Raw genomic sequence first — 21,334 nt, forward strand, 5'->3', positions numbered from 1 at the left:
CGCGGGAAGATCATAACAAGTTTGAAGCAAAGAAACGTAAGGACGAGTCCGCAGGGTGTCGCTTCTCTAAACGGTGAAGATATTTTACATGAGAAAAATAGAGAATACACGCGACATTTCCAATGAAATCCGTACATCCTTCGATTATGACTGAAATATATGAATATTTGTTAATCGCGGTATCCGGACAAACGCTGGTACAGTAAAGCGAAAACCCAATCTAATTCCTCTCTTAATGGTTGTATGTAGGGTGTACGAGACATGGAGAAAATATCCCACAAAGCGCAACAATAGATTCGTTTTTGTAATAATATTCTTTACATCAGGTGGAATATTTCGCACCCATTCTGCACCTATCCGGATAAGCACCAGGGATGGATCCTGCCAACCACGACCAAATCTTCTTCATCATCTCATGTCCTCCGTCGTAGAACATTTTGATTGGCTCATATAAACTTTTTATGGAAATCTAATTGGGTGAGATCTTAGAATACCATATTAGATATCATTTGGAGTGATTTCATTGGATGCGATCTGTGGCATATTCGGCATAAACAAGGCAAAATGGTCGATTCTTTTAACCATGACATCATGGTGTCCAACCATCCCGTCGTCGTGGGTGTTGCTGTGTGAGATTTTTCAGAATTACATATCCATCGAGTTGTCATCGACACCACTTCCTCCCCTCCCCATGCTTGCGCATCCATGCTTGACAGCCCTCAGGCGCGCGACGCTCCTCACAGGCGCACTTCGCTATCGTTCCCACTCTGCTGTGTTGAAGGAGTTTGCGCCAATGTATACCAAGATCGCGACAAGTGTCGACACCGATATCAGCGACAGCACTATCGAGCCGTTGAACATAAACCGGTTGACTTTCATCGGTGGTGGCAACATGGCAGAGGCCATTATCTCAGGTCTCATGGTGCAGGAGCTACTCCCGCCGAGCAAAATGATGGTATCCGCGCCGACTGAAGGTGCGGTACATGCAGCAGAGGCGGTGAATTCACTCACCACAAACGTAGAGACCCGCAAGAAGTTTCAGCAAATGAATATTCCCACGGCAGCAGAGAATGAGAAGGCTCTAGACTCTGCCGATGTCGTCGTGATTGCTGTCAAGCCGCAAATGCTTCCGCAGGTACTCCATGGGCGATTGCACATGCACTTTACTCAAATCCTGTCCAAGATCTTTCCCGAAATGGTGGAGCACATGAAACCCGATGCGCTTGTCATTTCAATTGCTGCGGGGGTTACCATAAATGGTGCGTCGGTGTATCATTCCGTGCATTGAACGTCTCGTTAGAATACCAGACGCATTTGGGCCCGGATGTGAGTGTCGTACGGTCAATGCCCAACACGCCCGCCATGATCGGAGAAGGCATCACAGTGTGGACACAGTCGTCCAACGTGAGCGACGTCCAGCACAAGCTGGTAGGGCCATCCAGGATTGTGCACGACGAGATGAATGATCCCATGTGGTTAGACGAAGTGCATTTTGGGAGCCTTTGGGCATGAGATCTTTGTCGACGACGAGGGGAACCTCGACATGGCCACTGCCTTGTCTGGATCTGGTCCAGGTACACTCTCACTTTGGACGACTTGCGGTGCATTTGAGTGAATAATATGGTGCAGCGTACTTCTTTTTGGTGGCAGAAGCCATGATCGATGCCGGTGTTCACATGGGGTTCAGCCGATCTGTGTCGCAGGTGAGTCAGTAAAGGTCTTGGCTGGCCACGACGATGATTGTGTTTGACGTAGAAACTCGTGCAGCAAACGATGCTCGGGTCAGCATTGTACATGCAGGCGTCTGGCAAGCATCCCGTCGTGCTGCGCAACCAAATCACGAGTCCAGGTACCATGGACAGACTCCTGAAGGATTGCCCTCACACACAAATAGGCGGGACGACGGCGGCGGCCATGTATCGCGCCGAGAAGAGCGGATTCCGCGCAGTGATTGCCGATTCCATTTGGGCCGCATACGAGCAGTCCAAGGCGCTGGGGGCGCAGAAACGAACTTAAAGACAACATATTGTACCATGTGTGATAACTAAATGGTTTTTACTTGTCTTCCAAATTGATGCTCGTGCCAAAACGTGCGTACAGCACCTTCTTCAATGCCTACACGGAGACATGAGTTCCACCATTCGTGCGCACATGGTTGAAATACGAACGTCTTGACGCGATTCCAACTTGGTCTCCTCCGCGGCGAGCTTGGCGACGGCGTCATTCGCTTTCTAAGACGCGAAGTGGAGGTGATAGGGCACTGAAGGCTTGATTTACCTCTGTCTGCGCTTCGAGGTACTCCTGGGCAACTTCTTCTGAAACCTCGACGAATGATTCGCCGATAAACAATCTAACAGGGAGAACCACAAGAGTGATTGATCGACGACAGCCGTTGATCGCGACGCACTGGACGTTGTTTCCTTCGCCCATCATGATTTCCGTGTTGGCATCGTCCAGCGTTTCCAACTTTTCCTACAAGAGGAGTTCACAGCCGGTCCTGCGCCTGATGCAGGGTAGTGTGTGGTACTCGAACCTTGAGCGCCTTCAATTCGTCACGAAGATCGGCGAGTCGCGAGTTGTTGCGACCGAACTCATTGATTCGTTCTTGATCTTCCTTTCGAACCTACATGCATGCACTCCATCAGTTTTCATCTCTCGTCGCTCTCGTGTACGCACATCAACTTCGACTTCTTGCTGCGGGGCCAACATTGTATTGCAGGTGCGGCGATTGTGGCGATCGATCGATGTATTTCCAGTGGCAGGAAACTCGATTCAATCTACCAATGATATCGTGAGGAATGTCCTATTTCAACCAATCGATGAATATTTATCATTTGGTACACCTTCCAACGAAATAACACTAATTAAGTAGGGGCATTATGGAATCCGCTCAATGGTGTGTTGATGGGCAAGCTGCCACAGGGTGGAATCGCCGCCACCTGAGTTGTCCAGGAAGCAGCACCGCACGGCGAAGTCACTTTGCACCCACGGTGAGTCTCGGTCTTTGGCATGGCCTCCGAGCAACTCCAGTCCATATTGCTAGCATCGTGGCTCTCGCGAATCAAAATTTCCACATGCTTGTTCGCAATAACCGTCGGAAACCGCAGAGAGAGACTCCTGCGGCCGCTGTAGCAACCACTTTGCCTTGAGGCGTCATGTCGCTCGGGGTTATGCATAACTGTACAATCGATGGTCCATGTGGGGCCAGCAGATCCGTTTACCTTGCCACTGTTGACAGATTGTTGGACGCGACGACCCATCGCGGTACTGGGAAGTACGCTGACAACAAATGTCCCAACCGTGTCTTTGCAGCGCTTTCCTTCTTTCGCCGAGGACTGGACCTGGCGTTGTGGCATCTCGTTGGACTCCCCATCCTCCTCTTCGTCACTGGAGCAGGTGGTATGCGGCGCTGGCGGTGTCGGGGGTCGTTCGTCGCGCTTCCGCCACTTGGACTTGAACCAGTCGCCACTGCCATGTTGAAGTTGTGGCCGCAAAGTTCAACCCAACCGAAAATTCCGTGGAAGTAAAAAGGATTTTTTTCACGCTAGGACGGCGAAATGCGCTGCAAAAACACGCTGACCGGTCGATGCGATACAAATACCAAGTCTAAGATTTGACACAGTCGTCAAATCTTTTTTTGGGCATCCGATGGGTTTGGCATGCAGCGTGCACCCAGTGTCCCTTTTGCCTGAGCTTTGGCAATCGTCATGGCGGGGTCGTCCTTCAAGAGCGTAAACGTCGCCGACACCTTCAAGAGCCCGGTGCTCAAGAGTCCCAACCTCTTCCAATATGAAGCGGAGAAACAGAGCTACGAGTTCTTTTACCCGTCGCCTCATAGTGCCGCGCGGCAAACGACGGTTCGGAGTGCCGTGATGAATCTCGTGACGACACTGATTGGAGGTGGTGTGCTCCTCTTGCCGTTCACGATCGCCAAGAGCGGAATTGTGGTTGGGTGTGTGCTCATGTTGTGCTGCGCGATGGCGTCGAGCTTCACGTCGTATATCCTTGTGAGTTGCTCGCGCCGGTCGGGGGCGCAATCGTACGAAGAAATCGCGCGGAATGCGTTTGGACGCAAGATGCAAATCGTGACCATGGTTTTGTTGATTTTGCTCATTTTTTTGGCGTTTGTGGGGTACGTCATCCTCGTGCGGGATATCGCCGGGTCGCTCGCTTCGCAATTTATTTTCGGCCGCGGGCTGTCTATCTCGGACGAGAACCTTGTCGCGATGGGTGTTGTCGGTCTTGTGTCGCCGCTATTGTTTCTCCGGAGCATGCACTCGCTCCGCCACACCTCCGTCATCGGTCTTTGTACGGTGGGCATATTTGCGTTTGGGATCTTTTACCGTAGCACCGAAAAGATCCTCCACCCGTCGTTCGACTCGTCCAAACTAATGCTCGTTGCCGACAGTATTGACGGGCCCATGTACGCTCTGCCGATTGTGATTTCGTCCTTCTTGTGCCACTTCAACGTGCTCCCAGTGTACGGTGAGCTCCAGAAGCCGACTCGTCGCCGCCTCAAGAAGATCGTGATCATCACAGTGTTCTCGACGTCGGTGTTTTACATGATCCTGGGCACGCTTGGGTACATATACGCATTTGATCAGCTTCAAGGCGTACAAGGCGACATCCTCAACAACTTCGACCAAGCCGACATCGTCATGAACATTGGCCGTGCCGGCATCCTCCTCACTATATGCATGTCGTTGCCGTTGCTCATTTTGCCCACACGCAAGACGATCTACCGTCTGTACATGCTCTGTTGCGATGCTATCTCGAAGGGCAGAGGTGGTACGACGCAAGAGCACCAGCCGCTGATTTCAGACTCGCCGACAGCCGACTTGACCGAGAAGCCCGTTCCTCTCGTGCCGCACATTGTGATCACGTTGGTGATTTTGGCTCTTGCGTTTTTCTTGGCGTTTAGCCTCCCCGGCGTTGCTGTCGTGTGGAATATCATGGGGAGTACCGTCGGCATCTTGATCTCGTATGTGTTGCCGTGCGTGTGCTACATCCGCATCCGACGCGAGAAGGCGACGTCCGACTGGCGCAAGCTCGGCGCATGGGTGCTCTTGATAATCAGCGGCAGCATTTGCTTCGTCTGCTCGATTCAGGCGTTCCAGAAGCTCGGCGCGATGGTGTATGACGTCTTGGTCGCGTAGAGCCAAAGCAAACGATAGTAGCAAAGTGTTGGCATATATAACTGTTGGATGAAATAGAGACTTCAATGTGCGGACGCGCCGACCCGGCCACTAGCGGAATGGTTTGGTCCAGATTTATTTGATCAACAAGCAACCAAGCAACAACGAGTGCGGCACGTCCCTGTCGGTCCCATTCAATACGCGACGGGCTCCATCACTCGCGATGGACGAGCATGCCACTCGCATGCACGCGATGGATCCACGTGCCAGACGACTGTCTTCGCGGCACCGTCCTAGCTTTCGCTGTCATTCCACCACACATCATCAGGCGCATGCAATAGAGATGGGACTCGTGGTGCTCAGTGGATCTTCTTTAGCATGAGGCTCTCTACGGCGCGCGGGTAAAAAACTCGACGAGCGCGTCGTAGTTGTACTGGTCGAGAATTTGAAACAGGCGCGGCAAGTGAGCCTTGGGCTACCGACACCTTCATCACCACGTACTCCAACACGTTGACTGCACGTACGTTCACGCCGCGAAACTTGGAAATGTCCACGAACAAGTCGGTGAGGACGCCCGTGATGTAGCTCATGGCGCGGGGACTCGCTTGGAAATCGGCTACGATACGGTCGGCGTCGGCCAGGATGCGTTGGTACTCGGACGACATCCACAACGAATGGTCGGCCTCGTGCATTTGCAACTCCTACGGCATTCGTCGCGCCAACATCATCATCATCACGTGTGGGCCACCCTTCCCACGCACCTTGATGCCTTCGATGATCTTGACTTGCGACGCCAGCATCTGCTTCTCATCGAGCTTAGGCCGGAGCAGCGCGAGGACGGCAGGAGTGCTCTCGTTCTTGATATCGAACGTCATGTTGAGCGTGACCTTGCGGATCGTTGCTTCCTTCGTAATCACTTCCTTCAAAATCGCAATCGTCGACACCGAGCTCGACAGAAACCGCGCCTCGCCCTTCCTACGCACGACCACGATGGATTGTCAGTTGGTATGATGTGCGGTCCTTCACGTCGTCGACAGAGTCGAGGTACCTGTATTCACACACTAGGACATTCCCGACGAACGCGTTGCGAAAGTAGAGCTTTCCTTCGTCGTCTTGCATGCGGACAGGGACGTCGGGAAGGCAGAAAGCGACCCATTCGTGCACTTGAACGAGCGAGAACGCGCCTACTCCGAGGTTTTAGTTGAAACGACGCGGCGCAAAGTGGATGGAGAGCGCACCTGTGAAATACAACGAGTTCATCACAGCCTCGTCCACGTCCTTCGAGTCGACAACGTTCACGCGATGGTGCAGACTCAGCGGTTTAACAACGATTTTGACGCATTGGGCCGACTTGGGCACGGTTTCTGCCAGCACCGTGAGCTAGATGCCGCACCAAGTGTGAGTTGTCGCTTTCGTGCAAACCTAGTAGCGAGCGCGTACTTCGACTTCGCCATATTGCCCTTCCAACGTTCGAATACGAAACTCGAGTCGATTCGTCAGCTCCTGGCATCGATACGTTGCCAGGACGTGCGTGTGGTTTGCTGGGTCGGCCGGCGACCGGCACAGAATCGCTTGGTTCTTGGCTGTGTCGAGCAAGTCCAACGGAACGGTCGAGTGCAGGCTGACGCACGCAATCGGGACTGGAATCTCGACCTGCCAGATCCCATGCAATGACCAAACGTAACCAAGTCACGACTTCACTCACGCCAATGTCGTAAGTTTGATTTTCAGGATTCAACACGCATTGACAATTCACCGGCACCTCCTCCACCACCGGAAGGCACTCGTCTCCTTTACGCGTCGACCTGTCCTTTTCCTTCATGACCTGCGCGACCGCTTGGACACACGCCTCAACATATCGAACAGCTGACCTTTTCTTCCAGCACCGCAATCTCCTTTCGCAGCTTCACGATGCGTGTTTCACGCTGCACCGTGCCGCGCGATCGCCCATAGCTGTCGTCGTTATCCTGCGCTCCTTTTCATTCTCGATGGCAGCGCAAATATGTCAATGACGCATGCATACCGGTTGATCCAATGGCTCCGACGTTAGCGACATGACCCGCCCCGAGTACGTACACAGCACGACTTCGTCGTACCCCTAAAAGGTCCTCAGAGCCGCGTCCTCGATGGAGCTGGTTACACAAACGAGGCATCATGGGGCTGTGCTACTTCACCCCCCTTACACATCACTTTTTGCAAACGTACAGGTGTGCCGAGGACACCCGCTTGAATCGCCCGGACGCTCTCGCTCGCGACGTGTTCAAATTCCTTGACGATGTTGCCGCTTTCGTCCACCGAGTAAATTTCCACTCGCCCGTCTTCCCGACCGATCTAAATCAGCACGCTCGTCCCAATGGTGGCTCACATGCGCATCTTCCGTACCACGACTTCGACCGCGTCGTCCTTGTTAATGTCGTACGCCACCATGGACGTGATCGGTGACGGTGCCGTCTTGTCCTGCGCGGTCTTCCACACCGTTTTGATCTTACCACCGCCCGTCATCGAGACGAGTCCAATCGTGCCTGATGCCGTGCCGTAGAGGATATGGGACCCCATTGACGTCAGGGTTGTAATCGCAGCAGACGTCGACTTCTTGGTCAGCACGGTATTGCCCTAGTGTGCCCGACATCCATTCTCGTGAGTGATTATGGAAGAACGAAATGGGGAGGATGCGGGAATCATGGCGTCGGGTACCTTCATGACGCGAATGTACTTGTCTTGGCAGCCCAACACGGCGTGGAACTCGTTCGACTCGGCGTCGCGATGCAATAAGAGATCGTTGATGCGGTCTTGGCACATGACAGTCTCCTTGTCAACGCCGTTTTCAAACTGGTTGTAAATGTAATCGGTAGCTACACAAACATCCCGTGATGACAGCATTGCGCAAAGGACAAAACGTCGTACACAACCACAGCTTGGAGTCGTACGAGTGCACACGATTGATCGTTTCAGACAAATTCGTCGGGAATTTGAAGAACTCTTTGCCCTTTTTGTTGTACCCGACGACTTGTTGCCCACTCGACACGTATGCGCGGTCTTCGGTGCCCTTGAAGTTTCCCATGGTGATGCACGTAATCGGGTTCGCGTGAGGCGTCGACTTGTACACAGACTATTCATTGCACCATCTACTTGTCAAGACTTCCATTTGAGCATGATGAAAACGTACTGCCGGCTCCCCCTTCTTCATTTGAAACGACGACACGACGCCCGAATCATCGCCAATGACGAGTTTTTGCTACGATAGCCACACGAGAACACATTGTGAGATCCGGCAATGCGACGAGAGCTCCGCCAAGAGAATCGTTCTTGTCCAACGCTACCTTTTTCTTCTTCTTACTCAGAGGAAGCAACTTGAGCGTAGCTCTGCTTGAAATCGCGCTGACCTTGAAGAGTTCCGCGTGGTTCAGCGTCAAGCTCATGGGATAGCGGCAAAGATCGGTTGTGCCGTTTCAGACGTACAAAAATATTATTGTAAATTAGTTTTCGAATATTCGACGGAAATTGTTAGCATCGATCCGTTCAAAATAGCCCATCTCAACTACGACGATGTTGCTGGCGACAGAGATCTCATGCCATTCTCAACTAAACGCAAGCATGGCTTGATTCGAATGGAAATAACAAGGAGTATTCGCTACATGAGATAAGATGATTTGCATGCGATGCACGGTAGTTTCCAGCTCGCTTTCGTGGAACCTTATTCCTGTAAAGACGTCCTTCTGCTCTTAAAGAAATACTAGTAGTTATCTGTTTTTTAAGTTCTCGACAAAAAATAAAGTTTCACAGAATATCATGTGTATCTTGAATAGATACACCGTGGGGCGATGCAGGTTGGCGGGCCGCAGGAAGAGCGGTCGCGGCGGCTGATGCGTGATCCATTGATGGATCCGCCGGCGAGAGAAAGGGAATTCGTCGTTCCTGTGGACTTTCGCATGCAGGAGGAGACGTATCAAGAGAAATTAGCGGTGCAACATGAAGAAATCACGTTCTTGAAGTCGTACATTGAGAAGTTGTTGAATCAGCTACGTCGAGTTCTGGTCAAACACAACGAGTTGGAGCAGCTCCAAACGCTATGCGATCCCACGACTGCATGTGTCACTGATGAAGGCGAAGATTCATCAATGGTGCCACCACCATGGTTCACCTCCAAGGAATACATGAGTCCGTTGTTCGCAGCGTACGAAGGCCGCATCAAAGAGTTGGTACGTTCTTCGATTTCATTCCAGACCAAACAAGGCGATGCCCACATGGCGCGCTTAGGACATCATGTGCGAGAAACACAGGAAGGACTTGGACGCATTCGTGGTGCATGCACAGTCGCTCGCATTGGACAACGATCGCTTGCAGCAGTATGCACGTCACTTCTAGTGGTAACTCACGACATGATAGGGAGCTCACGTCAGCTCTTGAGAAGCTCATATTACAATCAGAACAACCCGCGGGGGGGCGAGGATCGACCGATTTCTTCACCACGTCTGTCCCCGACAACTCAATGGCCGATCAACTTAGTGAGATGAACGAGCGACTTGACTTCCTCATGTCCGTACGTACGAAGCAAACTCCCGAGCGACGTTCAAAGGGCACTGTGCTCATCCCGGCGTGTGAACAGGAGAACAATTTGCTCGTCGAGCAGCGATCGCTCGTCGAGTCCGAGCTGGAAGAGTGTCAACGGGACATTCACGAGCGAGACAGTCAGCTGCTGACTATGAGCCAGAATTTCAATCAAGCTTCCGTGGCAATCCAAGAACTGCGCGATGCGTGTAACCACTTAAAACTCGAAAAGCAAAAATGCGAAGTACAACTCCAGCAGTTTGCAGCTACAATCGCCCAACTCGAGGCGCAAAAGGAAACGATCGCGAGTCGCGTCACGGGGTTGCAGACCAACGCAACCAACTACGTCGTGCGTGAAATGTTGTTGGATAGGATTGTTGTGAATGTCGTTCTTTAGAAACAAATTGACGAGTATGAGCGGACGTTGGCAAACCTCAAGCTGGCGGCCGAACAGAAACAGGCGACCGTGACAAAGCGGTATCAGGGCGTGTGTGAGCGACTGCGCGAGCTCACTTCGGCATTGGACGCCAAGCACAAACAAGTCGACGAGTGGCAGGTTTGTTGAGGATCGAAGAACGTCGAATGGTTGGTCACGTGGGGAGTAGGAGCGCCATCGGGGTGTTGTGGCCGAGCTCGACCTGGTCAAACAAGACTGCGAAGGGATGGTCAAAGTTATGCACAGCATGGAAAAACAGCTTAACGAGTACGCGGCGCGGGAGGAGGCTGTGGCTGAGGTACACCTTCATTTTAATTGATCCTGTACCACATGAATGGCGTGGTCTTGGCGGTCCTAGCTCGAACGATCAACGGTGGAGAAGGCTCATTGCGCTGCGCTGGAACGGGATCAGGTATTCGTGCGAGATGGTTTCGACATCGTGTTGAAACATGGCGGTCGGGTGCTTCGTTGTAGGCCATTGCAAAGGAGATGCAGTGCCGCCGTGAGATTTCTCGGCTGTTGGAGCAAAAACGAATCGCTGCATCCGACTACTTGAAAGCGACCGACGACGCGGTCGAGAGAGTTCGGCGAAAGTACGTCCACCCAATACAAGCTGCTCCGTTGGCACGACTCCCTCGGTTTCTACAGATTGGACTTGGAAATCCAGCATCGCATGGACGAAATCAAGCACGCACAGGCGTCAATTGTCACATTGAAAATGCAATTGGTAAGGTTCTGCAACGCTTATTGAGTCGACTTCACTGCCGGACGCAGGAAACGGCATCGCGAATGCAACTGGACGCGGAAAAACATGTGAAGGAGTGCATGGTTCAAGGCGATTCGCGCCAGATGCTCTTTCAAGTATGTGCATTTCGTGCTGCACACAGCTTTCAGGACAATTGCGCACATACTAGGAGAAATTCAATCAAATCGCGGAACGAGTGGCGGTCGCAGAGCAGCTGAAGGCCGATGTATGTGACGTGACAAGCTGTCCATCGTGTTGTTGACGTGGGTAGGCCGAGACGGCGGAGGCAAGAGCGACATCCTTGTTGGCGGCAAAGGAAGCTCAATTCCAGAAAACTCTTGCCGACTTGCAAGACAAACTTGCGATCGAACACGAACAACTGAGTAGTGTACAGCGCGAGTTGGACTTACGACGGGCCGAACTCCGTGACTCTCAAGAGTCAAACGCGGCAAAAGAGAAACAAGTCGCGTTGTTGACGAACGAAGTTCAAGACATTCGAAACGAGTCGAATCAAAAGCACAAGTATCAGCTCGACATGTACTCGCAGCAGCTGCGTGATGCCAAGTCCCGCCTCGACATGGCCGAAAATGAAGTGATGAAGGTCAAACACGATGCCACGAAAACAGAACAAATGCTGCGCCTCGATCACAGCCGCGTCGAAGCCAAGTACAAGACAGAGCTCGAGGTAGCCAGCCATCGTGCGAATCGACTGAAGGACGAGAAAAGCCGCATCGAGGCTCACTTGCTCGAAGTTCAAGCCAAACAGTCTATGTATGCGACCAAGGTATGCGGAATAATGGCCGTTCACGTTGCGCTCTTGATGATGGTTGATTTTTCTGCTGAGTAGATCATCCATCTTGAGCAAGAATTGGCAGACGCCCATCATCAGTGCAGTCAGTGGCAAATGCACGTTGACGAAGCTGAGCGAAAGAGCTCCGACGTCGCCTCCCAGCTGAAGCTTGTTCTGTCCAGTCAACAGCAACATCTGCGCGCTGAAGTCGAGCTCAAGTCCATGTTGGACCGGACGAAACTCGAAAAGGCGCGGCTGGAACGTGAAGTCGCGGTGGGAATTTTGCTTTCTCATGCAGAGAGTGATACCTTTTGCTGCATGTGTAGGTTTTGCGAAAGAGTCTGGATGATCTACGGCAGCGACCGACCCACTCGCTGCACACTGCAAAGGACCATTCTCACCCACACTTGCTTCCTGTTGCAGTGGACAAAGTAGGGACGTAACTCCGCTTGGCCGAGTCGGTCGTTGGTGCTGTGTCTGTCTTCACAGAGCTGGAAGTGAGGGCTGTCTTGCAGGGTGACGGCGGTGGGTTCATCTTGAAGTTGGGCGCCGTTTGGAGATTGCCCGATCCAATCCAGTTGGTGCATTATCCGGATACGTTCCACCGGAGGCCCATCGTTTCTAGAACTTGAAATTCCGATGGACATTTGACACGGGTGATGGGTCAAACAGGACATGGGACAAAAACCAAATTCAAATTCCCTTCACTGGCGCCCAGCTGTGCCTCATGTCGAACTGGACCACGCGCGAGGATGGATACAGTAGATCGTTTGGTGACTACATATACTGACTGGGAAGATGATTCACCGCCCATGCTCCCTCCTCCCCCATCCACTTCGCGGCCGACTGTTGAAGCCCAAGTTGAATCTGGTTGCCTCCTCCCCGAGTACAGTATATTACGTCACTGGGTGAACAACGTTTAAACTGATCAATGTGAGTCATTGACGCGTCACGAACCAATCAGAGTCAGTTAAACTGCTCATTAGCCAATCGAAATGTAAAATGTTGATGCTGACAAGAACACGTTTATCTTCGTCTCATGCCACATCGCAGCCATTCACAATAAAACGTTGGCCGCGGACAATATCGCCGACGAATGAAGTGTGGGCGGGCACCCTATCAGCCACCCGAGCAAACATCTGATAGTCGCTGGGCTTCGCAAACAGCGGTGGCTGGCGGTGGTCTCTGTGTCCATCGAAGGCCGTCGACACTCAAAATAGGGGTACACTAGTAAGTAGTTCGAGACTTTGCGAATGACCTGAGCCATGGACTTGTTCCGACCCCAACAGTTCTTCGCCATGAAGCAGACCGCGACGGTGTGGTGATAGTAGATTCATTACGATCCTGGAGTGTTGAATGAATCCTCCGCTCAATTCGCCGTCGCTTGCATCCTAAACCGTGCAAATCACACAAACCCATCACAAACTGGCATCATGCCATGCACTCACGAAAGTCTATGTATTCTTTGTAGGGAGGAATAGCGACCAAGTTCCAAGTTGGCAGCATCCTCTTGCCATTCACCCGGCCGTGGAAATCCAAGCCACCACCAACCACCAACAACACAACACATGTCATAGCAGAGAGAATCCCAACACATCCCGAACGGCGCCGTCGTTTTCGCGACACACGGACAGTACTTTAACGCATAAAACGCTCGAGCCGAGAACCTGGGACATGGAGGGGGAGAATGCCCCAGCGTATGGCCGAACGCTATTTTCAGCAGCCAATCAGATCGGAATCTATTGAAATCCGCCAATGAAAGCAGCGGGTGAATCTGGGGCGAGAGCCAGTAGCTGGCGTGGGGCAAAACCCACCCCAGCGATCTGAACCGTCCACCAAAGCGCTTGGTGGCATTTGGGATTTCGGCCGCTGCCTTCGACTCTATGGTCGACTCGAGCCACTTTGTGTGCGAATGCGATGTGGCGACGCCAGACGAACTCAAGATCCACGGCGCCAACTGCTCTCTCGCGATCCTCAAATGCCCGTGGCAGTGGCGCGAACCGTTTCTCGATGAACGCCGCAACAAGCTCAAGCGCAAGCTTGGTGACACCAAATGGAAAGACCCCGTCGACCCAGCCTTCATTGACCACCTCGAACCAGGCGCCGGCAAGAAACTGTTCCGCGATGTCGAATCGGACGAGCTGTCCAAGATCAAGAGTGAAATCCAACGGCTCAACCAAGCCAAAGCGTCGTGCTCGGAACATGCGTCCTCGTGGGATGAGCACGATGACGACGTCACCAAGACCACCGAAGCCGAGTGCTGGAGAAAAGGATCCGAAAGCCCCAACACAGTCGCGGCGCCCATGTGCACCACCGAAGACATGGCGTACTTGGACAGCATCTTGCTGCCCGTGGACTTGTTTGCAAGGAATGAAGATGCGTTCGAACCGAATTCCGCGGTTGATAGCACAGCCGATGTCTCCACCGTGATCGGGTTTCATGGTGCATCGATGGACGAGCCAGTACTGCATCTACTGTCCGACCGCTATGACACGTACTTGACGTACGACGACGAGGAACTGAGCATTGGCAGCGACAACGATGGCAGCACCACCCCTTAATACGGGCGATCCATGAATATTTATTAGAATCAGCGAACCGCTTCAACAAAACCAATCGATTCTTGCATGTGAATGAATTCGCACGCCTGTGCATGAGTGTTCGGTTCCCACCCGCACCCTGCATGGTGGCAGGATAGTTGGAGCAGCCGGGAAGGCGTGGCGATAGCGATCGTGCTCCGCGCATCCTCCTCTCCTGGATGGAGGCATGCGCCGTCGGATGCTCACGGGCTTGTCACTCTGTGCGCACCGGTAAAGTTATCCGGATAATGCGTTGCTCGAATTCTCTTGGAAGTAAAAGAGAATTGCGCAGCACGAGGCGCCACCTTTTTCGCCCGACCGAGCATTTCTTGACGGCCACGATGCTCGCAATGAACATGCGCCAGCTCAAGCACAAAACTTTGACCAAGATGGGTGTTGCGCAGTCGCTTTTCGACCCGTCCTTCGAAGCGTTGTCCATCTCGTTTCATCGCATTGAAGAGTCGCTCCCGCACGTGTACCATCATATTCTTACGTCGCTCACGAGTTGCCATGCGTGCTGCAGCACCCTTGGCACAACATTTCAGCACATTCCGAGTTCCACGCCTGAACGTGGAGATCCATTCACGCGCACCATGCAACGTGTGCGGGAACAGGCAGATGCGCTCGAGCAGGCGGTTTCTCTGACCGTATTGGCCCCTGTGCAAGCACTCATGCAACGATGCGCAGTGCTACGTACTAAACTACACGACCGTGAGAAGTATGTGATTAATTACGATCTATGCAAGCTCGAGTTTGCATCGGCGGCCGCGACAGACCCGCTGAAGCCCCAAAAGCAGGAAAAAATGGAACAAGCTTGGCAAGAGTACCAATCGTACATGCACGTTATCGTGCAGGACATATTGCAGCTCGAAGAGGACCACGTCAACGTACGAGCAGAGGCACTGGATGCCATGAAGCTCCACGTGGCCAAGTTTTTTCTCGGATGCCAGAAGCAGCTCTGGTCTGCACTGGACGTACCACCGCCTGCTACGGACCTCGTGGTGGATTCGGACTCTGAAGACGACGCCTCGTGGCGTTCTAGGGCTGCAAGTACGACCCATAGCATGCGGTCTCTGGCGAAGCAATTCTCGAGTGTCGATGGGGACGCAATCAGTCCACGGCAGCTCAGTCATTTGGTTGCGCCAGTGGATGTCGGCGCGCCGTCGCCGTCGTACGTGGCAGAGGTTGTGTCTGCACCGATGTCGGCGCTACCTCTCAGTCCCCGGAGCAAGGCTAGATCGGTTGGCACGATGTCGCCTGTGCCGCAGCGACAGTCGTGGTTTCTCGATTTCCTGTGGAGCCAGGAGCGGCCGACGACTCCCAAGAGTCCGCTGAAGGCCAAGTCGAAGAGGAACCACATGGCGTTGGCTCCGATGGAGTGGGCTGCAGTCGAAGATGTACTGTGGGAGCTAGACGAGAAGAGTGTGCCGCCCTTGGAAGCGCAGGTAGACTTATCCAGCTTCCCCTTGCCATTAGTACGTCGTTTTTGCTTCCTTCAAAGCTGACTTCGTGGTTGTACAGACGCCTTCTTTGGTCGTGACGATGTGCTCGTACTTGGATGTGGTGTCTCTGGCCCAACTAGCCCAAACATGCCACGTGGCCCGCCGGCAACTCCTTGGGTCGACAGCGTTGTGGCACCGTGTGATTCGCCTCGGTGGAGTCCCGTCGTCATGTCGATGTTCATTTTGGGTTTGGTTCCAGTACAAGCGGCGCGATCCATCGTTTCACGCTCGAGTATCGTACGACCAACTGCTCCGGTCGGCTGCCCAACTCGTTCGCGTGAATTCGATGTCATCCGGCCAGTCGTGTGATGGCAGCGATTCCCACGAAGGTATGACACGGTGCATCACTTCATGACGTGAGGGACGGCAAGCGTAGACGCCTCGTTCGACGATGGGATGGACCGCGCAGATCAACAAATCTTGGCATGGTTCAACGACATTGACGTCGACGTAAATCGAACATGCCACAAGACGCTGTTTACAAAAGATGTCGTACGTGCATTCCATTGAAAACGTGCACCACAAAGATGACGGACGGTCGGCTCGTAGGCAGAGGAATGGGATCTGGTCCAAATCCCAGAGACCGACGTTGCCGCGATGGTCGAGCACGCGCTGTCAAGTCCGCGACGAGACGTTGAACAGACGGAAGAGGATCGCAATGCGATGCATGCCACGATGCGGCGGCTCCTACGTGCGTACGTGATGTTCAATCCCGACATCGGGTACTGCCAAGGCATGAACTTTGTCGTGCGGCTTTTGCTGGACAATCAAAAGGACGAAGCAACGGTGTTTTGGGCATTTGTCAACCTGTGCGACGCAGCGCCGACGCAATCGCTATACGAACCTGGCTTTCACACGTTACACGTCTTGTTTGGCAAGGTAAGGCCGCCGCCATGGTGGCCACGGACGAGTCACGGCCGTGTTGTAGCTGGAGGTGCTGGTACAGCAGCAGATGCCAGACGTATACAACCACTTCATCACCCAAGGGGTCGCTGTCAGCATGTTTGCAGCCCGGTGGTTCCTCACACTCTTTACGTCGCTCGAGACATTTGGCCCGACGTTGGTGCTGCGGGTGCTGGATTTGTACCACCTGGACCGCCATCGCATCTTGTGCGGCATTGCGGTCGTCGTGCTCGAAGAGCTCAAGGACGTCATCCTCGAGTCTGAATTTGAAACAATTTTGGCCATCCTGCAGTACCCGCGCCATTACATGCCTGAACCCGACTTTGGGAAACGCAAAGAGCTCCTGCAACACGCCCTCGTTGTTAGCATCACTCGTATTTTATTGAATTAAGTTAATCACACACGACGGCGGACGTCCTAACAACGTGTGGCCGTCATGGCACTCTTCCTCGTTGGTTGGCTCCCGTGGTCATGCGTGCCACCGCTAAAATTCGTGGGGCGGATCACGCACTGAAGCGGACGTGATTCGACACAGGTGCAAGCGACACAAAACACACGAGCGTCGAGGCGAGGGATGGCTCGCGACGGCGGCGGTCGTGTTCGTTGGGGACGTGTACGTGAGAAGGTACGTGTTGGCTTTCCAAAACACGAGGCCAGTCGTCACCGTCATCACGACAAACAGCATTGTGTTGATGGCGAATGCGACTTGGAGCGGCACGGACGGATCGATCCACAGTGCCGACACGAGCTGCACAAAACTCGACAATCCTAGCGTGTTGATGATCCGAATGTAGACAGGAAAGGCCGGCGGGTCGATCCAAATTTGCTCGACGGCGCGGTCAAAATCTACCGAGCGCACAATCGCTCCTAAGATCGCGATGCCCCCCGTCCACGTGACAAGACCGGAGAGCGACCCACAGAGCAGCACCGACATCGCACACACGGCAACCGATGGACTCGCCGACACGACAAACCGACGAGTAAACACAGCAATGGCGAGGAACTCGGACACAGTCACTGGCGTGCGGAGCGCAGGTTGGAGGGTGTCTTGGGTAGAATCGGTGCGTGGAGGAGGGGCGCATCCACAAATAGACGCGCGGCAGCGCTCGAGGCACGTCCGATGCGCCATCTTGCGTGTTTGGGTTACCTCATGAAGGCAGCTGCAGGGCGACGCAACCCACGTCGACAGGCTGTGAGCGTCACTGACGTGGTGGGATTCCCACATGCACTGCAACGGTGTCACGACGGCATACTCGTTGCAGAATTCGCAATGATAAAACGCCCCACCGCGACCAACCAACATCGCGACGTGACGCCAGTGCAGCATCATATTTGGTGGCACGAGCAGCGGACTCCGACAAATTGCGTGTGTGTTTGGAAAAAGAGTGGAAAGGACTAGCCGCTCCACATAATTGATCCAAGTGTTGGCAAAGAGCGTGGATGGTCGAACCAGGGGCATCTCGACTGGCACCACCGTGGCAGACACATGGGGTGGTGCATGGAGCTGTGCGACAAACTTGGAGTGCCAGATCGCAGGTGTGATGAGAGCTTGATGGTGTTTGGACGATGCTGCCAACGCTGCCAATTCCGACGGCGACAGGAATGTTGCGAGGTGGTGGACGATGTCTCGTGGAAAATCCATGGACTGGCACGCCACGGCCATCGTGGGTTGAAGCAGCCGCACCATCGTCATGACAACGACGCAGAAACTACCGACGCACACGGTGAGCAAAAGCGGCAGCGGGTGAAACAGCACAGACGTCAACGAGTCGACGACGACGTGTTGTAGATCCAAGTGTAGAATTAGGACGGCCACGACACCGACGGCGACTGCCATGCGGTGGTTCGTATGGGGTAACCAGGGCAGCAACGCTGTTTTACCGGGAGATGCCATCGAGTGCAGCAGTACTAAGTGGGTCAGGAGGCCAAGGCTGCCAGTCAAGACACCGTACAGCGGATGGGGCAAAGTCGAGTCAGCCGAGTCATCTTGGCACCACAGGGTGTACGTGAAAATGCTTCCCAGCACGATCGTGAGCGACCAGAGTGTGCACCCCAAGACTCGGTAGATAACGCGTCCTTGGAGATAAAACACGGGCGAAATGGACGCGACAAGCGCCAGAATCGCACACACAGTTGTTGGAAACGCAGGAATCGCTGTGGATGCAGCGCCGTTGGGCGAGCGAAGGAGGATCATGTCGACGAGGGCAAATACACAGCACGCAACGACACCGAGGATGACCCCCAGCACCAAGTTCGGCTTTGGGCCAACGTCGTGAACAGCCGCAGACTGCATGAGGACAGCAATCGGCGCGTTCTCGAAGCAGTATAGCGCGAGAAGCAGCAGAACTTGGGCAACGCTAAACATGGTGCCAATCGCCAAGAAGAGGCAATCGATCTGGATAAAATGAGCAAAGCCGTACAATGTGGTGCAAGACGCGATCCACGCTAGCGCGCCCAGTGCCCACGCAGCGCCTAGTCAGCCACGTATGAGTTCAGAGCCAGGCAAAACTCGAGCGCAACGCACTTTGCAACACGACAAAACGAAGCCCACCCTTGAATGGCTGGACGAGACGGTAGTTGGAGTGCATGTGAGGACCACAAATGCAGTGGGTGCACGCGAGGCCCGTCGCCGACGCCATCGTGCCAAAAATGAAGAAGACCTGGCTCAGTGATTGCCACTTGAGGCGACCCCACTCTGCCAACGAAAAGAGCACGATCGACCCGACGGCGAGGACGAGATTTGCCAGAACAGGGACGCTCACGCGAAAGGATGGCGACCCACAGGCGGTGGCCGAATATGTCGTCGGAGCTTCGAACATGGAGATCGACGACGCCAAGATCCAGTGCGGAATGGGCGACGCGGCCCCTACTACTAGAACAAGGCCATGCACCGTGCTGGCCACGGCATCGTCGTTGCGTATCCATGCGAGGATGCATACGCAGTCAAACAGGACAACAACGGCGAAGAACGTCCACCCGAGGGCCTGCCGCAAGACAAAGGCATTCCCGCCGACAAACGGCTGCCACATCCGGTATGCGGGAGAGTGACGCCCGCCAGAAACGTGGATCGTCGCCATGGCGAGCACCGACAGGAGAAGTCCCAGGGCTAAACACAACGACGCCGCGGCACCATGGACATGAAGCCCTTCGACGACCAAATGCAAGACAACTGTCGACGTCGACAGCATGTGGCCAAGAAGCAGCTCAGGGGACATGTTCACGGTGAGGAGTGCCGGGAGGAGGTGGAGGAGTCCATGACGCTCGACGACTGCAATAGCGGCAGAATCGGGACGGAAGAACAGCATGGAGAACGCGATCGTGGCACATGATGCCGTGCCAAGGAGGCATGCCAACGGCAACAAGTGCACGAGAAACGAGGTGTTGTTGAGATGCATGAGAAGGGCCAAGCCGACAAATATACCGTACCAAGTCCATCCCACCGACTGGATAAAGATAAACTTGGAGCCGCCGACAAAAGGCTGCCACAGCTTGTACCCAGCGATCGTTCGCGCGCCTCCGATGTGGGCAATAGGGGCCACCGCACCGAGTAGAAGCAGAGCGATCAAACAAAGCAGCCGGAGCTTCAACGGGCACACCGCAGGTAGCATGTCGTGGTATAGGGAGAGAGAGAAGAGACCGGTCATGACGAGGACGATGCCGCAGACGGCGCATTCTTCTGGAAGTCGGTGGTGGCGGGGCGTCATGGCTGGGTCCGTGGACGCTGGCTGAAAGAAAGAAAGCGAAATCAGCAAGAGAAGCTGCGAAATGAGACCGAGAGCGCCCATGCACGACGCCATGCCGGAGTACGCTTCCGAAGCGGAGCTCGATAGAAGAGCGGTGCTGACCAGCGTACACGCAAAGAACTTCCAGCCAAGGTACTGGAGCAACATAAAGACGTTGCCACCGACGAATGGCTGCCACAGCGAAAACTCGGGCAAGTCGCACCACCCGATCCCGACGTGCAATACCACAGATGACACGCAAAAGATCAGCGCGCCGAGAAAGAGCAAAACGGGGGATTGGAGCAGCCAGTCGAACGCGACGAAGAAGAGGCACCCGGACAAACTGAGAAGAATCGCGACGACGGACTTCGTGGTGCTCGTGGGATGCGTGTTCACGAGGGGGACTGGGGCATCTGCGACAAATGTGTCCAAGCTCACGTTGAGCACCATCTGCGCGATGAAGCCGACGATCCCAATGAGAAGGAACTGTCCCTCGAACCGCGTCAGGGTATAAAAGTTGACGAGGTAGACTAAGCACACTGCCAAGACGAGGCCTGTCAAGCACCACCCAACGGCTTGCATCGACACAAAGTGGAACCCGCCTTCAAACGGTTGCCACACTTTGAAGCGCCCGCTCGGCATGTGGGCTCCTGCAAGGATCGTGAGCGGCCCTGTCCATGCAAGCATGAGCGTTCCCAGCGCTAGCACTGTAATCGTTTCTTGTGGGCATACGTCCATGTACAGAAACAGGAAAAACGCTGTCACACTCAACACCAACGCAGCGCATCGGAGCTGCCCGGTCACGTCGCAGTGCTCGTCAAAGACTTTGTTCTGGAGTAGATTTGCCCGCACCACGTCGTTCTGCATCGTCGCGCTTGAGTGGGATGGAAAAAGGGCGGCCGGCACCACTGTCGTGTGGCGCTTGGATTCACACGAATGCCGAGGTCGGATCGCGTTCGCGACTTGTTTTTTTG

General features: G+C 54.0%; 8 protein-coding genes across 11 annotated transcripts; 5 read left to right on the plus strand and 3 right to left on the minus strand.

Annotated features, from left to right (window-relative positions):
* Positions 1-655: 655 nt before the first annotated feature.
* H310_05447 (pyrroline-5-carboxylate reductase) lies at positions 656-2,071 on the plus strand. The gene is made up of 8 exons (XM_008870174.1): positions 656-974; positions 1,023-1,135; positions 1,184-1,259; positions 1,301-1,428; positions 1,481-1,574; positions 1,630-1,703; positions 1,756-1,849; positions 1,895-2,071. The coding sequence occupies exons 1-8, from the start codon at positions 692-694 to the stop codon at positions 2,014-2,016; spliced, it is 984 nt and encodes a 327-aa protein (XP_008868396.1). The 5' UTR covers positions 656-691; the 3' UTR covers positions 2,017-2,071.
* Positions 2,001-2,741, minus strand: H310_05448 (hypothetical protein). The gene is made up of 6 exons (XM_008870175.1): positions 2,677-2,741; positions 2,534-2,623; positions 2,408-2,472; positions 2,278-2,350; positions 2,169-2,231; positions 2,001-2,115 (listed from the first exon to the last, which is right to left on the minus strand). Exons 1-6 carry the CDS (start codon positions 2,707-2,709, stop codon positions 2,056-2,058), a joined length of 384 nt encoding a protein of 127 aa, XP_008868397.1. The 5' UTR covers positions 2,710-2,741; the 3' UTR covers positions 2,001-2,055.
* Positions 2,742-3,686: 945 nt separating this feature from the next.
* H310_05449 (hypothetical protein) lies at positions 3,687-5,230 on the plus strand. Its single transcript, XM_008870176.1, has one exon. It carries the CDS (start codon positions 3,708-3,710, stop codon positions 5,154-5,156), a length of 1,449 nt encoding a protein of 482 aa, XP_008868398.1. The 5' UTR covers positions 3,687-3,707; the 3' UTR covers positions 5,157-5,230.
* Positions 5,231-5,402: 172 nt separating this feature from the next.
* Positions 5,403-8,582, minus strand: H310_05450 (hypothetical protein). The gene is made up of 15 exons (XM_008870177.1): positions 8,456-8,582; positions 8,302-8,370; positions 8,040-8,244; positions 7,830-7,987; positions 7,518-7,748; positions 7,341-7,466; positions 7,159-7,233; positions 7,007-7,102; positions 6,841-6,960; positions 6,576-6,788; positions 6,374-6,515; positions 6,184-6,319; positions 5,897-6,110; positions 5,660-5,836; positions 5,403-5,610 (listed from the first exon to the last, which is right to left on the minus strand). The coding sequence occupies exons 1-15, from the start codon at positions 8,552-8,554 to the stop codon at positions 5,524-5,526; spliced, it is 2,148 nt and encodes a 715-aa protein (XP_008868399.1). The 5' UTR covers positions 8,555-8,582; the 3' UTR covers positions 5,403-5,523.
* Positions 8,583-8,951: 369 nt separating this feature from the next.
* H310_05451 (hypothetical protein) lies at positions 8,952-12,206 on the plus strand. 4 transcript variants are annotated; one of them, XM_008870179.1, is made up of 14 exons: positions 8,952-9,334; positions 9,393-9,481; positions 9,522-9,675; positions 9,742-10,032; positions 10,081-10,239; positions 10,289-10,417; positions 10,478-10,531; positions 10,594-10,712; positions 10,768-10,846; positions 10,894-10,980; positions 11,034-11,090; positions 11,136-11,648; positions 11,712-11,927; positions 11,981-12,206. In XM_008870179.1, exons 1-14 carry the CDS (start codon positions 8,957-8,959, stop codon positions 12,095-12,097), a joined length of 2,442 nt encoding a protein of 813 aa, XP_008868401.1. In that variant the 5' UTR covers positions 8,952-8,956; the 3' UTR covers positions 12,098-12,206. The 4 variants fall into 4 exon arrangements, with proteins under 4 accessions (XP_008868401.1, XP_008868403.1, XP_008868400.1 ...); XM_008870181.1 differs by having other exon boundaries at positions 11,136-11,927; XM_008870178.1 differs by having other exon boundaries at positions 11,712-12,206.
* Positions 12,207-13,513: 1,307 nt separating this feature from the next.
* Positions 13,514-14,312, plus strand: H310_05452 (hypothetical protein). Its single transcript, XM_008870182.1, has one exon. It carries the CDS (start codon positions 13,538-13,540, stop codon positions 14,213-14,215), a length of 678 nt encoding a protein of 225 aa, XP_008868404.1. The 5' UTR covers positions 13,514-13,537; the 3' UTR covers positions 14,216-14,312.
* Positions 14,313-14,519: 207 nt separating this feature from the next.
* On the plus strand, positions 14,520-17,563 carry H310_05453 (hypothetical protein). Its single transcript, XM_008870183.1, has 5 exons — positions 14,520-15,708; positions 15,755-16,064; positions 16,112-16,227; positions 16,285-16,614; positions 16,664-17,563. Exons 1-5 carry the CDS (start codon positions 14,575-14,577, stop codon positions 17,027-17,029), a joined length of 2,256 nt encoding a protein of 751 aa, XP_008868405.1. The 5' UTR covers positions 14,520-14,574; the 3' UTR covers positions 17,030-17,563.
* On the minus strand, positions 16,964-21,333 carry H310_05454 (hypothetical protein). The gene is made up of 2 exons (XM_008870184.1): positions 19,163-21,333; positions 16,964-19,110 (listed from the first exon to the last, which is right to left on the minus strand). Exons 1-2 carry the CDS (start codon positions 21,225-21,227, stop codon positions 17,123-17,125), a joined length of 4,053 nt encoding a protein of 1,350 aa, XP_008868406.1. The 5' UTR covers positions 21,228-21,333; the 3' UTR covers positions 16,964-17,122.
* Between the last annotated feature and the right edge of the window lies 1 nt (position 21,334).

Source organism: Aphanomyces invadans (assembly GCF_000520115.1).
Source record: "Aphanomyces invadans strain NJM9701 unplaced genomic scaffold supercont1.9, whole genome shotgun sequence".
NCBI lineage: Eukaryota > Oomycota > Saprolegniomycetes > Saprolegniales > Verrucalvaceae > Aphanomyces > Aphanomyces invadans.